This window comes from Ixodes scapularis, unplaced genomic scaffold (genome assembly GCF_016920785.2).
Source record: "Ixodes scapularis isolate PalLabHiFi unplaced genomic scaffold, ASM1692078v2 PGA_scaffold5__190_contigs__length_132052651, whole genome shotgun sequence".
NCBI lineage: Eukaryota > Metazoa > Arthropoda > Arachnida > Ixodida > Ixodidae > Ixodes > Ixodes scapularis.
The window spans coordinates 130,119,765-130,136,645 of NW_024609880.1; the positions used below are offsets into that span (position 1 = coordinate 130,119,765).

The 16,881-nt window shown below is 49.8% G+C and overlaps 1 protein-coding gene across 1 annotated transcript in view; it reads left to right on the plus strand.

The window, feature by feature from the left end:
• Nucleotides 1-16,881, plus strand: part of LOC115322652 (heparan-sulfate 6-O-sulfotransferase 2) — a 28,062-nt gene that overhangs the window by 5,417 nt on the left and 5,764 nt on the right. The window contains exons 2-4 of the mRNA XM_042294034.1: nucleotides 5,188-5,365; nucleotides 14,469-14,750; nucleotides 15,590-15,755. Coding sequence (XP_042149968.1) covers nucleotides 5,188-5,365; nucleotides 14,469-14,750; nucleotides 15,590-15,748 — 619 coding nt within the window. The 3' untranslated portion in view covers nucleotides 15,749-15,755. The remainder of the gene's footprint in view (nucleotides 1-5,187; nucleotides 5,366-14,468; nucleotides 14,751-15,589; nucleotides 15,756-16,881) is intronic.

The following is a 16,881-nucleotide window of genomic DNA, read 5'->3' on the forward strand; positions in this document are numbered from 1 at the left end:
GTTTTGTTGTCTGTATGTTGGTATTTGTTTGTGTCCGGCTAGAAGGTGGGAAGGCAGTGGCGCGAGATAGATCGATAGATATTTATTGAAGCATGGAGAGGTAAGCCGGAGTTCGTGCTTTCTCTGGCTGGCTACTCCGTGGGGAAGGGTAGAGGGGAATAAAGACGATTAGAACAAGGGTAAGTCACGCGCACATAAACACAACACACAAACGCACACACTCAAAGTTGATCGATCAGTCCGGTGTCTTCGACATACTTTTGCAGAGCTTTTAAGACCAGTGACTTTATTCCATACTATCAGCTCCTCTCCCTCAGTGCGCACAGGTGGTCGAGCTCCTCCTCGCCTATCCCTCTGGTCACGTGGCCTTCCCCTTAAACCCATAACAAAAATCTTTTTTTTTTTTTTTTTTTTTGGGGGGGGGGGTGTTTGTTGATGCCATGACTTCCATGCATTGGAAAAAAGTGGGTAAAAGGGGGATTTAGGGATAAAAGGGCATTAGTCGAGGTCGTTTGGAGCAAAAGAGGCGATGAGCCTATGATTTGCGGGCTCGTCACCATTCGAAAGGCTTCTCTCCTTCCCGACGCGGTCACGAAGATTTCCCAGCGTCGTCGTGTGGGCAAGGTCGGAAGAGCAGCCGCGACATTCCCGTCTTTGCGTGTCTATCAAGCGCTGACTGTTCGGTGCGGCGTCCTCTACTTGTCTGTGATGCCGACCCGTTTGACCGATGCATTCAGCGCCGCAGGACATGGAATGTTTTGCCCAGTCTTGCAGCCTGTTAGCTCTTTACCGACTTGCACAGGTCTCCCAGCCTCAATTTGCATGTGAAAACTACATCTGTGTCAAATCTGGAGGCTATGGACTGAAACCGGTGGGCCATGATGTGCATATACATAACTCGTACCAACGTGCCTGTAAAAAGCAAGAAAGAAAAAAGAGAGAGCTTTTCGCTTGACATCCGCGAAGCCGTCCTGAAACTCCCCCTACCAAAATTTCGTGGGGTGGGGGTGAGTCCCGGGCCCCTAGGCGCCCCTTGGGGAAGGGGCGCCTAGTCTAGTTCGCGCACCTCGTTCCTCCTCTCCCACCCGTCAACCAATCAGTGTCGAGCCTCGCTGCCACGCTTTGAACCAGGCTTCTCTTCTGCGCTTCAGGAATTGCCGAACATCTATACTTCGTTTTAGCTCCCGTCCGAGTGCAGGCAAAGCTACGTGTGGCCGGAGCCAATCACACGCCGGCAATAGGTCACGCGATCTCGCCTGCGCTTTTGTATCATTCGTATAGCATGGTTTACATCAAGAATGAAATTTCCTTAATGAAACTCTACGTCATAATTATATTTACAGTGCAGTTCCCATTCCACACTTTTATCAGTGGTCGGGATCATCGAAAATTTAGTCGGCCATATTTAGAGGAAGACATCTGGTGACAAAGGTCATAATTTGTACATAGAGTGATTTAAATGAACCTGCTTTATATGAAATAAACTTGCTTTCTTTTCTTTCTTTTTTTCAGACCTTTTATTTTTTATTGTTATTTTTTACCCTGCTTTGCGGTACCCGTTCGGTCCTGTAGCCCGCGCTCTTTCGTTAGGCCTGCGGAAACGGCAGATCAGGGGGGGGCTATGTTCGACAAGTGTTTCGTTTCTCCTAAAAAGAAACGGAAGTGACATTATCGCGTCTGATTGATTAGAATGACGAAAGAGGAAACTTCCGTCATTTGACGAAAGTTTCCTTTTTCGGTTTCAACAACAGCTCTTTCGGAAAGACTGAAGGGCGCGAGGGGCTTCCTCAGCGCACCGATAAGCATCGATGATGGCACTCTGGCTGCTGTGGCGGCGTGAAATAAACGCCGATTTGCACACTCGAAGGAGAAATAAAGACCGGAACCATTTGGCTGTCGTCTGCGTCTTTGGTCCGTGACCATGATGGTCGACGGCAGCAGTAATGGCGCCGAGGGTCGGGCGTCGAGAGGATTCTTTTTCTGCGCAAGATGCGCATCGCGTGTCGTTCACCTCGTCCGGATGCAGACCGTCCAGATAGCAGCCGTGGACGGCCTGCCGAGACGCGCGCATCCGAGCGACGGATTCAAGCTGGAGGCCGTCCAACAGCGGCGCCTGATTCGGTGCGAACAAAACGCCAACCCTGAAAAAGCCCTCCTCGCGTCTCTCTTTTTTTCTTCTTCTTTTTTTTCAAACTTTGAATATTTTCAGAATAGGGCGGTGAGCCCATGCAGTTACCAAACATCTGCTGAGACGAGTCAGCGGCTGCACCGCTAAAAATATTTAAACATCTTTGATCGTTACTCGGCGGATTCGGAATAGAACAGTTGCAGAACTCCCGAGCCTCCTTGCTCCCTCAGCATCTATCACGTGGCGCTGAAGAGAGTGAGAGGGAGTGAGACAGTAGACGAGGGTGACGCAGTTGTTCGCCTGGCGTATCCCGCACCCCTGCATTTCCTCCGTCGCCGCAGCCGTCCCTGTTTGTCGTCTTTCGAAGCCCTTGTTCTCTCGCGGTTTTAGCATTCTTGCGGTGTACCAACGCGCCCGTCTTTCCATCATTCCTTTCGGCGCCGCGGTGGGCGCTGCATATCAACTTTCAACTTTAATTTTTTTTTTTTTTTTCAAGTGGAGAGGGTTTAGGAAGACAAAGAAAGCAGACAGATGTCGCTTGACATGGTTGACACTGTGAGGTGCAGTTTTACATCTTCTATGTCAAGGTCAAAGTCAAGAAAGCATTTTGACCTTGGAATTTTGATGTACTTTAGCCCGTAGTGTATGTTCTGCAATCCTTGTTTCAACGTTGGTACATAAAAGTCCGAAAGAAAGAAGGAATGCTGCTCTCCTGAGCTGAAATAAATACATCATATCATATAATATCAACGAGTTTGGCACGAGCTCCGTAGAGGCAGGGAGATGTCTTGACCCGAATGGATCGCTGGACAGTTATTTGGACGCGAAGGAGATGGTGCGAGTATATGGAACACAGGGCAGCCTTCGTCCGCGTCCCCGCATTTCAATCGCATCGGTGTCGTGTGTCGCGCTATCCGCACCGCTGACGCGGAGCAGGCCCCCAGAACGCTCTTGCAGCTCTAATTGGGCTCTCATTACCCGTTCGCATGAGCTGCCCTCCCCGCAGCGTCCTTTAGGCGCCTTTCACAAACGGGCGTCCTGTTCAAAGTGTATGCTAACCCAACTGGGAGAACACATTGCTGACAGGGTGCACAGCGACGGGTCCTGGACTTGGCAGTGCAGTGGAGAAAAGGGGAGCTTGCGCACAACTTTATTCAACGCTCGAAATGGGAAAGGGAACGCGTGCCTGTACCCTTTACTGCATTGCCAAAAACAGATGCTTCGCTCCAAACTACCTGCATGTACTTTTTAGACGAGCAAGGCGTTTGCGTCGAGATTACGAACAGAAAGGCGTTGTACCAATTTTTTTCCCCCCTAATTGTGAATTATGTCTCGCATATAACTGTTAATTCCTATTAAAATGTTTCGCCAGTTTTTGTGCCCGCCAAGCTGACAAATGTAGGGGTCCTGTCAAGAGAGGCATTATTGCTTATTTTTCCCCTGTTCTCAAATTTTGCTTTCTGCGTGTAAAGTAAAAATTGAAGTTCAGTGAGACCGTCAAGGATTCTGGAGTTCTTTATAAAGGCCCTTTCACACTCTTGCAACCGAGTGCGACCGAGAGAGACCAAACCGGTTTTTAAGCCTCTTGCGATCTCTTAGGACCAGCTCCGCTCAGTGCATCCGGTCCCAAGAAGTCTTTCTCGGTCGTACTCGGTTGCAAGAGTGTGAACGCGCCTTAAGGCCGTGCGTTGTATCCCTTGCCAGGCTTGACCCCCCGCAACGCAATGAATAGAAACTTGCATCAAGTGCGAAGTCCCATCCACTTCGGTGTGAATGTAACTCTAATGTGGGCGGTGGCTATGTATAGCCCGAGATAGATGTGGCCCCCAGCCAAAATGGGAAGGGCGGGTTGTAGCGTACGACGAGGGTTCTGCCTTTTCGGCCGACCAGGGTCGTCGTCCGTCCGAGCCTGTCCCGAGAAAGGGTTCGGGCGACATCCCCCGCGTCCCGAAGAAACGGAGCCCGTCATCATTCCATCGGAGGGGCGTGCCCCAGCCGTTGTCTCTCTGGCTCTTCAGTCGTCGCTGAGCGCGGCGACATCAATTGGTCGCTTGTCGTTTCTTTTCTTCTTTGTCCCTATAACGGAAAGACGGCGGGGTCGTCCTTCTGTGACATTGTCAGAATACGGCGGCACAGTGTTCCTTTGGAAACTTGGCAATTGATACGAGAGGGGTTACATCATCTCTCTGCCGCCTGGCCATTGCCATCACCCATAAAATGTGTCTTGTCGCTCGTGGCTCTACGTCGTTGGGCTGACCGTTCTCGGCCACCTCCGCCATTCACCCGTTAGCTGACAGTGCGGTAGGTGCTACGCGCTGGCCATAGCTAGCCGTACCAATCAAGTTATAGCCTCCTCTGTACTCACAAAGCCTGGCAGTTCGACGACAGGGCCATAGAGTGCCCGTCGCGAATTCGGAGCGCGAGGATCTGGTAGCAAAGAGCATTTCTTGGGGAGCCTGTAGTCCGCGCACAGCTTTTGCAGCAGCGATGACCCGAAACATGGTTTTCAAACCATGGCCTCCGAGGCTTCGGGATCTCGGAGTGGTTATGTTCAGACCCGACGAGAAAAGAAGCGGTAACGCGAGGAACGCGAGGAGCACGAGCGGACATTCCATCGCTCGGGACAAGTGTGTTTCGGCGTCTCGCCGCAGCGGGGCGCCAGTTACACGGCTCTCCTCTCCTAGGCTTTCCTCTCATCCGTTGTCTGCCGCTGACGCCTGACCACAAGGTCACCGCGTTGCGATGACTTCGGTCATCGGAGTTCTTTTCCAATAAAAGTTTTCATCCATGCACCTTTTCACTTTCGGCGGCCGCGTCTCGAGGCTATGGCACTGTACACGGTCAGCTTCGGGGTGTGCAGTCGAGGTGCGTCCTTGAGAAAGGGGCTTGCGCCTTCGCCGTGTGCGATGCATTTTGTGGGGTTTTCGAGAAGGTGTCGCACAGAGCATGTGCAGACCTTATGCGCATGCGCAGTACGATGCCCCAAGCTGCCTGAGTGAGCGTTGGGGCTCGTCTCTGCTGGTGCTGCGATTGCTTGAACTCGCGTCTCGTGTTCCCAGGTACTTCTACGTGACGCTGCTGCGCGAGCCCGTGGCCCGCTTCCTGAGCGAGTTCCGGCACGTGCAGCGTGGCGCCACCTGGAGGGGCTCTCGGCACTGGTGCGGGGGACGGGGCCCCACCAGAGAGGAACTGCCACCCTGCTTCAACGGCACCGACTGGAGGGACGTCACCTTCCAGGTACGACACCGCTGCCAAGGAACAGCGCGTTATGCATTTTTCGAGGCCCTGGGGACTTGCTGTGACCTTTGGGCGATGTCCTCCTGCGTTTCCCAGGGGGTGTTGCGAAAAGGGATTCCTTATAAATCTTTTTTCTTGGGTGGTACAAACTAGGGTGCAAACTTGAACGTCTCAAACTGGCACACATCTAGAAGCGTGCCTGCTCTGGTGTGGCACAGGTCAAAGCTAAAATCGTGATACAAAAAATGCCGTTTCATGCATTTAAAAAAAAAAAAGGGAGTTAGGGCAGGAAGAAAAATGAAGCGTCGGAACGCCAGATGGTCTGAGGCGTGCCCTAACGGTGGTGGCGGCATGAATCTGGCAGTTTCGATTGTCTTGCGGCATTGAAACTAGCCGATGTCGGACGTCGAAATGTGATTTTTCCGTTCCTCAGCCATACACAGAAAAAAAAAAGCAGCTCAGCGAAGATGTTATAATGTGCAGGCCAAATCGGGTGAACTTTTACTACCCATAATGAGGGCGCCACAGTTTGTGGCGGGCGGACCGCCCCGGGTGCAGCACTCAGGGGGGTGTTGCGGCGGGCCACAAGAGGGGGGGGGGGTGACGCGGCTGGGCTACCGCCCCGGGTGCCGCTGACCCTCGTGACGCCACTGACTCCAGGGCAGCCAGTTATGCGCTTTGTGCCACGTCACTTCCCACTAATGGGTTCGCGAAGCAGGACATGCGTCGGCGATATGACACAGGCAGCTTATCGTAACAGCAAAATTGTAGTATAAACTTGATGGGCCGAAAACCCTCGTCACTTTCGACGGCAGGCAATGAGCTGGCATGGGGGGGCGCTGTCGATAGCTTCAGACTCCCAAGCCGCATTGTCAGAAATGAGAATGTTAGAGGAAGTTCCAGTTGAGGGCGGTGGAGGTTCTCGTTAGCGGACTGTGCATGCGGGAAGTTAGAACGAAACTTCGGGGAAAGGGAAGCAGTGGCTGACATGGACATTCGAGTTGAGACAGGAGAGAACGTCTGTAAAGGTGTGGTGAGAAACGTGGACGCGTGGTGATTACCGATGAGGATACTTATTCATAATTTCTTAACGGCATACTCAATTCAGCTGCGAAGAGAGAAAAGGCGAGTACTAGGAACGCGAGATGGGAGAGGAGGGCAATGGAGGGCGAGGATAGAAAGGTTAGAGGGGAAAGAGGTTTCTTTCTTATTTCCCAGCCCTCCTAATGCTTTCTCTTTCTCCCCTCGCCTGGCGTTCAATTCGTCTGTACTGCGCGTTCCGAGCAAATAATCACGCGCTTGAAAGGACCAGAAGGTGTCACGTGCACCTATTCAGACAGCTCCACCTCTAGAATTTCATGTCGTCATTATCCGACGCTCTCTCAATGTCGTCACTGAACGCTCGTGTTTGACTCGGATAGGCACGCCCTTTAAAGCAGCATTTGGTTTGCAGTGCCATTTTAATGGGAAGCTTAAGTGGTTCTGTATTAGCGTAATTGGACTCCAGGATCACGACTATAGAGATTTTTTTTTTTTTTTCAATTTGGTGCACGGAGGCTGCAGAAAATCATTTTCAGTGTACCGCTGAAGCCCCTCCTTCCCGGAGCGTGACGTCATAAAAGGAGTTTTCGGAATCTCGGCTCTCGCGTATCTTCAACGCCGATCAAAGCTACGCACGCGCACTCTCGCTATCTTAAAAAAAAAAAAAAAAGAAAAAAAAAAAAAAGTCAGAAAAACACGGCACGACCGTTGTCAGTGCGCGCGAACATGAAGGGTATTCGTTGGGCGCCATATTTGAGGGCGATGTTTAGAGCGCATGATTGATTGCTTGAAACATTTATTTGAAAGCCCCAGGCCTCTGGCTTGTGGGCCTCATTTGACGTGGGGAAAGGGGAAAAAGGAGCTAGCGATGACGATGGATCAGATGTACCGTCGGATCCCGGAGGACCGGAGGTAGGAGGTGATGGATGAAAAGACGGCTGTTCTATCCGTGGGTTCTGAGGACCTCGGGTGGGTCCATTCCCGTAGGGTCTTCGGTCGAAGGGAAGGTGGCAGGTTGTTGATCGCCGCCGCCCGTTCGTTTGGCGTCTCTGGACAGAACCATACAAGGTGGTCACAAGCCGCGGGGTCACCGCAGTGGGGACATCTTGGGTCAGGTCCCGTGTCCTCCTGGTCTGTTGGCCTGTGGAATTTGGCAAGCCAAACGGGAGTTAGCATAGTGCGAGTTTGCAGTCTGTGCAGGGCCACTCGTTCCCATCTTTGAAGCCCTCGAGGTATCGGAGGGGGGTTCGCAGGTAGGAGCGCAGCAAGTCGGGCCTTCCGGGCATTTCTTTTTTTTTTTGGTCTCATAGAGGTCGAAGACCTCTTTTGTTGAAACATCTCGTGGAACGGGCGAAGGGACCGGGCCTTGTGAGGGCTGAATACTTGCTTGTAGCAGTGCCCTCGCGGCCCCGTCCGCCCGCTCGTTCCCCGGAATGTTGGCGTGGCCAGGAATCCACGCGATGGTGATCTTCTGCTTAGCCCCGGCGCGGCGAACCAGTTCCCGGATGTGCGCAACCGTAACGTTGCACGTGCTCGAGTGCCCAAGTGCGCGCACTGCCTCTTGGGAGTCTGTGTATATGCGGGTTTCACTGATTTCCGGGCGTGGCATGGTCCTGGCCGTTTCCACTGCGAACAGAATAGCCAGAAGTTCTGCCATGCAGGTGCTTCGTGTACGTGAGGTAAGCTGGTTGCTCGTCTCGGTTGCGAGTGGGTGAGTGCCATGCAATTCCAGTTCGGCCACTATCGTCTCTCGGCATGCTCAGAACGAGCTCACATTAAAGGGGCCCTCCGGAGCTTTCTGCGATCGTATGTTTATGTTGTTATATTGCGTAGTAGGTCCAAGTTAATATGTATACAAAGTTTTAGATTACAAAACCGTTTATTAAGCAGATGGCAGAAGAAATATATCGGGACTATTTTCTCTTGGAAGACAATCCCCCGTTCCCTGCCCATCGCTCAAACTTGACCAATGGAAATGCTGCATCTCGCGGTGAATGCGAACGTTATTATTACAACAATTTTTGAGTTTGTTGTAAATTAGAGTTCGAGAAAAAGGTAAACTGATTGTGGTGCGGGAAACATAGTCCGTAATTATCTCTCCAAAACCAGCGAACTGTGTTTTCTCCTCGCAAGCTTGTTGCTAGGGGGTGATGCGTCGGCGCGTCGGCTCGTCTGCTTCCCGGGGCGTCTGCAGGCGTGCGTTTGCGGGACACATGTTCCTTCTTCCCGTGGATCCCGACTCCGAAGCCAGCTTTGCGATCCTTCAACGTGAACGAGTCAAACTTTTCCTTGTCATCTGTGGGATGCGACTGCGCATTGCAGTAGCAGCGCGACGGTGCGGTGCGACGAACGACGACTGCCGAGCACGAAGTCCGGGTTCCTTGAAGACGGACCGCGCGTGTTCGAGAGACTCCTCCGCGGGTCGGCGGTCGGCCGCGTTGGTGACGCGCAGTGGCGCCGGAGATGCCCCTCCCGTTTTCCGGGGTCATCTCAGAAAGGGGGGCGTGCCGAAGACTTTGATAGCAATTTTAGTAGGGAAATCCGCCGCGCATGACCGTAATTTTATGATTTTTAGCATCCTTAGGGCCTGTAGATTGAGTTACCGCCATAAATAGACCGTCGCAGAACGCTCCGGAAGTCCCCTTTAATAGCCTGCTAAGATCGGCCATATTTATGGTGAGGAAAGGACGTGGCGAAAGAAGTGTGGAAGCTCGTCGTGAGCACGCGCTCAGCAGCCGCGCATTCTACTCACACGAGCGACACGCGCTTGGCGGCCGAAAGATCCCCTTATGACGTCACGACTGGTCCGAGGGTTTTCGTGTTTTCTCGCGTTTTGTTACATCTTTGGGGAAAACTGCAGAGTCACGGGATAAAAGTACTCGAAAATTCACCTCTAACTCTTTTTTTTTCTTTCAAGAACTTCTTCAGCTTCTCAAGTCTTTCCATTGCTTCAGGTCTGAAGCAGGCGCGTGAGTTTTATCGATGCTTCGGCTGTGTGTCTGCTCCGACCATTCGGTTCGAGATCAGACGCAATATTCCGCTTTCTAAATATTCGTAGAATAAAATTGAACTGCGAGACAGATCGTCCTAATCTTATTTCCTCTTCAGCAGACAGGGGAGCCAAAGCGATGAGCGCGCGAACGTTTCTGTTATGGAATGCGAAGCCGTGGATCTTACGCTGCAAACGGAACAAAGCACTCCCCGTGTCGGCGACTCGCTCGTTTCCAAAACAGTCGAGACAGCAAGTATATCACGGCTTGTGCCTTTTTTGTTTCTGGCTTCACACGCCGAAGTGACGACGAGATGCAAAAACGGAAATGAGAGTTTTATAAACATGCTCAAGTGATTTATTAATGTCACGTCATAGCGGCAGTTCGATAACGTTTCTGAAATCAAAACACGCGACTACCGATATAATAATAATTAAAAAAAAAAAAGTTTTTGCAAGGTCGCGACACGGGAGGGCACAAATGGCGGATGCAAGTGGCGAACCGAAACTGGACGGACGCTCGGCCAATCAGTGATAATGGAAAGGGGAACTCCGAAGAGGACGATGATTTTTCTAGGGGGTGATAGATTGGGATTACCGTATATTTCCTAAATTTTCGCACATTGTTCTTTGACTGTTGGCTCGAAAATCTTTTGACAATGTTATACGCGACCATTTCTCTTGGTACGAATCTCGCAAATACTCCAATTAAAGCCTTCGTATTTCAAGCGGGGTGGTACTGCACTCGGCTGACTGTCGTGGGCAGTGGCCAGTGTGTGAACGAGCCTTGGGGTGTGGCTTTCCTCACTGGCAGAACTCTTCGACGAGAGCTCTTCGTCCGCGCTGCCTCAGGGCAGATCTGGGAGCGCCCTCCGTGTCATTCCAGCGAAGGCTGGTCTATCGACGCTCCGTCGAGAGCGTGCCGGTCGCCCCCTCCCCCCTTCATCAGGCGGCTCGTGATGGATGCCGGTCGGGCGTCTCGAAGAATGCTCGCAATTGAAGCTCGTTCGGGCGTCGAATCTGGCGACGCCTTTGACCTCGATCCGGCTGGGGTCACGGGGGGCATCTCGGGGGGCGGGAGGCACCCCGCTGTTGCCCCAACCGCAGTCGCCGACTGGGGCTGCGGGCCTTGTTTATGCCATCGACGCCGGGGAAACTCCCTCTGTCGGGATGGCACGTTCAAGAAAAACGCCACGTGGTATTTCTTTTTTTTTGCGTGTTTTGCGGCGCGGGCGGGGGATGTGTTGAGTCGGTCGACGTGGCACGTGACCGAACACGCGATGCTTGGGTTGGCATGCAAAGTGGATCCCTTGAGAGGCGAGGTCGAACCAGGCGAAACGTGTTTCTCTGATCCTGCTTTCCGGGCGAGTAAACATGTTTCTTTCTCGCTGGCAGCGGATGGATTTCCTTGCCACTCGGCTCTTCATCGTCGGCGAAGACAGGCCTCTCGAGTTTCGTGGTGTCTCAAAGGCCACCTTGTTGGGCCCGGCTGGAAAAGGGGGCGCCGTCTGTACGGGCTCTGGGCAACCCCGAAAATGCGATACACTCCGGATGGAAAACTTTTTTTTTTTTTTTTTTTTTTATTTCGTGCGTGCGTGCAAGGTAGAGAAAAGGAAAAGGGGGGGGGGGGGGGGGGGGGCTGCTGCGTGTCTGGCGGATTTGTTGGGAGGCCCTTGTGGGACTGGCGTATGTTGCCGCTGATTTCTTTCGGGGGAATCAACTCAACTCGGCGGACCTAAAACGGCTCGGGTTTTTTTTTTTTTTTTTTTTTTTTTTTTTTTTTTTAATTGCTAGAGGTTTATTTATTTTTGGTGAGTTTCCCCTCTGAGTTGGAAGTGGCAGCCCGAGCTACCAATGCCAATATAGGTTTATGAGAACACGTTAAGCGCAATTCACGCAACTACCTCCCGTAAGTTGCGGTTGGCAGCCATTTTGCTTTCACTTTATCAACGCAGAAACTACAATAGTTCGGGCGTCGCTACGCTGTCAGATTATTACGGTATGCTTGCGCGAATTTTTGACACTTTCGGGTATCGCTTCAAATAACGCGTGATTTGATATAATGTTCGTATCGGAACTTTCGGGATATTTCTAATTGTTGGTATTCTGTTCGGGCGGTGTAATTGGCCCCGTTGAGTGCGCTTCTCAGCGCGCACGCGAACACTGCGGAGAAGCTGCGCCCGTAGCGTAGGCAATCCCGCTTCCGTGTAAAGGCCCGTTCACAGTCTTGCGACCGAGTACGACTGAGAGAGACGAGATCTCTTAAAACTTCTTAAATGTTTTGAGTATGGCGGAACACACTGGCATTGTGGCGCCATCTATGCGGTGATGCTGGAACTGCATTTCACAAGAGCGAAGCTTTTGCGGGATTCCCGAGGTCAAATGTGCGTAATACCCATAGTAAGGCTCGTTTATAACATTGACAAAAGTTTTTCGAGCCAAGAAAGAAAGGATAATGCGCGAGAAATAAAAAAAAATATGCCGGACCGCCGAGTTTACACTTCTTCCCAATAGATGGCGCCACTGTGTTCTGTGGTTTAAGAAGTTTTAAGGAACCCAGGTTTAAGAGGTCGCAAGAGTGTGAACAGTGATAGAGTGCAGTGATAGAGTGCAGGCGAGCTGTTAATTAATCGACACCTTGTAACTGATTGACAACATGTACACGGCAGTAAGAGTTCCAAAATAAAACTGGGGTTAGTTTATATCTAGCTGTAGAATAGATCTGATAAACTCCTAAAAACTCACCGGTAAAATGTTTGGACAATTCAGATTTATAAAAAAAATTTAAAAAAGACGCAGAATTTCGAGGTCTCGATGGCAAAATAGAAAGCCAGAAAAGACAGTATTTTATTAATTAAGTTTGTCGGAGCACATTGTTAGTGGTTCTTAAGAAGACCCTGAAAAGAATTTTTTTTAATAATCTGGTTGGGACACGCCTGTTAAAAGAATAATTTTATGCGAAAAAAACAAAAAAAAACAAATTAGAGCAATATTGCCGGCGCGAGATTTATTTTAAATTCCGAACGTTAAGTCTATGGTGTCACGGAATGGTCATGCACTCTTTTCATCTCATTTGTGAAAGGGAAGCCGATCCACCTCCTCTCCACGTGCCCGAAATGCCAAGAGAGGAAACAAGTGGAAAGTTTGTGACTACCGACCATATCGTGTTTTGCACCTGTCAAAAAATTAAATTTTTTTGACAGACGTGTTCCAACCAGACTATTTAAAAAATATATTTTTCGTTTTTGGGGGCTCTTTAAGAAACTAGTCCAATCTTTTTCTTTTTTTTTTACTATTGAGTATTAACAAAAGGGAGTTTCCCATTAATCTCGTCAAGGTTCGTTCAGTACAATGGGCCAATGACTAGTTATGGACAAGGACAGAAGCCACTGTTTCGGTTTCTAGTTTGAACCATACTATGCTTTTTAGAGGGGGGAGAAGTTGTGTTTTTGCAACAGTGAAAGATGTGAACCTGTAGATTTCGTAGGATGGGTAGGGAAGCTTAAGGTTCTATCTATGCCACCAGAAGTTTGGCTATATCAAAGTACTGATGTTTATTGAATAACACTCGTTTTCAAGATTTGTTGTGGGACAGTTAGTAGTGCCAATTGCAAGGGCACCAATGCCATATGCAGCTGCAGAAATATCTTTCGATAGCGGTGATTTTATTTTTCTGTGAATATAGTGTATGTTTTTGTCTGGGCATTATTTTATTTTAAAAGAAATCTCTGAATTTCAGAGAATTGCGAATCTATCAAAAACAAACTCCGTTAGCCCCGAATTTCCAGCGAAAAATAAAATCCGAGAACCACCCTCCGAATTTCACAAAAATAAAATCCGGAAAAGCGGAATCCTATTTACATTATCATGTATGATAGACTGCGACATTCTACATTCTAACAAAGTTGCATGCATCATTAGTTGCAGTCGTGCAATTTTCTTTTTCAAATTGGAGATTTATAGCGTCCGTGCAACGGTATTGGGTTGGAGTGGTTGTCACTCTGCACAAGCATTTGACTGCCTCTGTGTCCGCTTTTTTATTTAGTTATGTCAAAATACTGTCGACCTTTATTGAGGTCGTTAGATGAGATTTTTTTCCTCATTTCATCTTATAAATCAGAAAATGAAAGTCGTCTTAAAAAAAGGGCAAACACAGACCTTCACATCGATATAGGTAGCAAGCAGCATTCTAGAACGACACTAAAGGCCTTTTCAGACATTTGCGATTTCTGACAACTGAGTTCCTTGGAACCTCTTAAAGGGATACTTCAACGAAATTTGAAATATTCCCGTCGTGTTCAGAAATAGGTTGAGTACGATCCACAATATCCATAAATGACAATCGCACGTTTGTATTTTGAGCCTGATGGCTGTATTTTTCGTTATAAACGGCCCACTCTGGCAAGCGCTCGGAGAAGGCCCAGCGGAGACCACGTGACATCCAACGCAATCGTGACGTAGGTCGTCTCGGGACGAGCAAAGCTACGGCGAGGCTGACTTCGAGAGGATGGCCTAGTTGTTCCAGCCACCGAAGCGGCTGCTTTTGTACGAATTTTGAGTGACGGGTTAATCTTCTATAATTTTGTAGGGGGACAATAGCGACTTCTGCGACACACAAAAGGCATTCTCGGGAAGAGGGGAGTTCCTCCTGCCCCTCTTCTCTTGTCGTGGCCGGAGGCGAGACAACCTCCGTCACTAGCTGTCAAGGTTCCTAGACGGGCATCACAAACGAGGCGTTAGCTACATCCACCAGGTGCTCTTTGCCAATCGTTCAGAACCTTCGCTCATGTGAAATGCAGTTCCAGGGTCACCGCATAGATGGAGTCAGCGTGCCAGTGTGTTCCCTCGTCCTAAGAAATTTTAAGAGCCTTCAAGGCACTCGCTCCTAAGGAGTCGCAAGTGTGCGAATAAGCCTTAACACCTGCAGTTTAAAAAACACCGGAAGGTAAACGATAATGTATGCACAGATATGTTGACAAAAATGTTTTAACATGTCTCACGCAACGCTGCCAAGAAAGAATGACACATACAAGCGCTCCAAATGACAAGGAGGTGCTTTTCCCCCCTTTTCAGGAGTTCATAGGCTGCCCGTGGAACCTGGCTGCGAATCGGCAGACGCGCATGCTGGCAGACCTGTCCCTGGTGGGCTGTTACAACCGGACGGCAGTGGGGGCGTACGAGCGGGACCTGCTCATGCTGACGAGCGCCAAGGACAACCTGCGCCGCATGGCCTTCTTCGGCCTCACGGAGCGCCAGCAGCGCTCGCAGCGCCTCTTCGAGCGCACCTTCAGGCTGCGCTTCCTCAGGCCCTTCGCACAGCTCAACGAGACGCGCAGCACGGCTGCCTTCGGGCAGGTACGAGCATCGCGTTTTGTTCAGAGAAGCGAGGGCCGTTCCTTGTGCCAATGGTGGCTTGCAGAAGCAGGACATGGCTCTTCAATGTTGAAGCGAAACCCTTTCAATGCACAGTGTGTCTCATGGGTCGTTTTTAAGAAGACAGCATTACGCACAAAAATATTTTTAAAAAAAGAAGAAAAAAAGTGTATGTGGGACACTTTTTGTGCTCCCTGGTCTTCGCCAGCATAATCGAGTAACTTTTCTTTGTGTGCTGCACATTGATCTGTTGTTGCAGAGATACGCCGTAGTGTTAAGAAAGGGTGGCACTTCTACAAACTGGTGACACGGATTAGAGTCACCTGCTGGTGATGAACGTATTTGAGTTCACCTTATGTACATCAGCATTGTCACCCCCTTTTTTCAATGCCAGTCATGTTCACACCTGCAGAACTTCCCAGACAAATTTTCTAAGAAATATCTCATCTTTAAGTTTTAGATTTGATAGATTATTAATATTTTATTGTCTAAGCTTTTTTTCCCTTCTTGGGAGAGACAGATAGAATAGACCAAATGTTGCTACTCCACTGTTCTGCTATTGAGGGCACATTATTTGATCAAAAATAGGCGCCGAAAAAACGAAGGACAAGAAGAGACGTAAACACTGGCCCTGGGCTCTTCTTGTCCTTGTTTTTTCAGCGCCTCTCTTTGATCATGAACCAACTGGCCCACATTGCCATCTTAACACATTATTTGAAATTGACATCTGGAAGAATTAGCATATCTAAAAATACTTCTCTTACAGATGAACTTACTACATCACTGGTTGCCCCCAAAAGTAGCTTTTTTTGCGTTTCTAGGTGGGGCCCGAAGAACTGGAGGCGGTGAAGCGCCTGAACCACCTGGACCTGCAGCTCTACGAGTATGCCAAAAAGCTGATGGACGACCGCATCCGAAGGCTCCAGGCCACTCAGGATCCACCGCCAGCCTTGACAGACGAACTGCCGGTGCCAGAATAGCTCTTCGGTAAGCGTGCGGCTTGTGTAACTGCTGGGAAGGAAATGGTCCGCTCTCTCCCCGTGCATTCGGGCTGCCTCATAACGGCAGGCATGCCGCCTCCTTTGGAAGTCCCAGCGGGTCCGTTAAAAAGAGTTGCACAGCCACGTGACTTCCGGTAACTTTCTCCTCTATATTTCTTTTTCCTCCCCAGTCAAGTTTCGGTTTTGAGCAGTTGCATTTTATTAATTTATTAAAAATGTATGTGATGCTGTAGCAGAATATGGATTGGGTAGTCTTCTGAGTCCTGACATCATAATGAATCGCCTGGCAAAAGTTGAAAACCTTTTTTTTTTTGTGGGGTGTCAGTGTCCCTTTTAAGGAGCTGTGCAACAATTTCAGTGCTTTCCTTAAATAGTTTGGGAGTTGGTGTTTCGACCTTTCTGAAGCAAAGAACAAAAAACCGCTTTTGCCTGCATGTCCTAGTTTTTATTTTAAAAATGGACAAAGATATAGGTTTTTGGCACCTCTCAATTCCGTCATAATCTTCCGAGTGACGTGCGCTGTGACGTCAATGGGGGTCGCGTGGGGTTCCGGTGAAGCTTTCTCTCTAGAGCCATCAGTGAGCAGCGAGAACTCATCCGCTCGCGACCGCGTGACCAGGTACTGGCGGGCGCCGCGCGAACAATATGGTGAATGGAGGAAGGTCTCATCCGGGTCCGGCCACCCCCGTCCGGCTGTGTCCCCCTCCCTTTCCGGCTTCTGGCGGCTGTTCGTGGTAGCAGAGAGAGCTGACGGTTTTGTGGACCTAGGATAGGTGGCGCCACTAAAACTCCGTATAATAAAAGTTTTGTCCATGATACCAGGTTTTTGACGCATTTATATTTATGTTGGAACGACAAGATTTGGTAGGAAAGTTACCTTTTATCGAGCAGGTATTCGCACAACTTGCTATCTTTCTACAAGACCCCCATTGACGTCATGCCACATGGTTCTCGCGGCCGCCGCTCGCGGCTGCAGGTCGGGGAGTATTCTTATTTTTGCCTCGCGATTACGCGGCGGAACCGCAACATTTCGAAAGAACGAGATGTGTTTTCTGTCCTTCGTGACAAGATGAACAATGTCAAAAGTTGCAGATGCCAATTCTTTCAACACT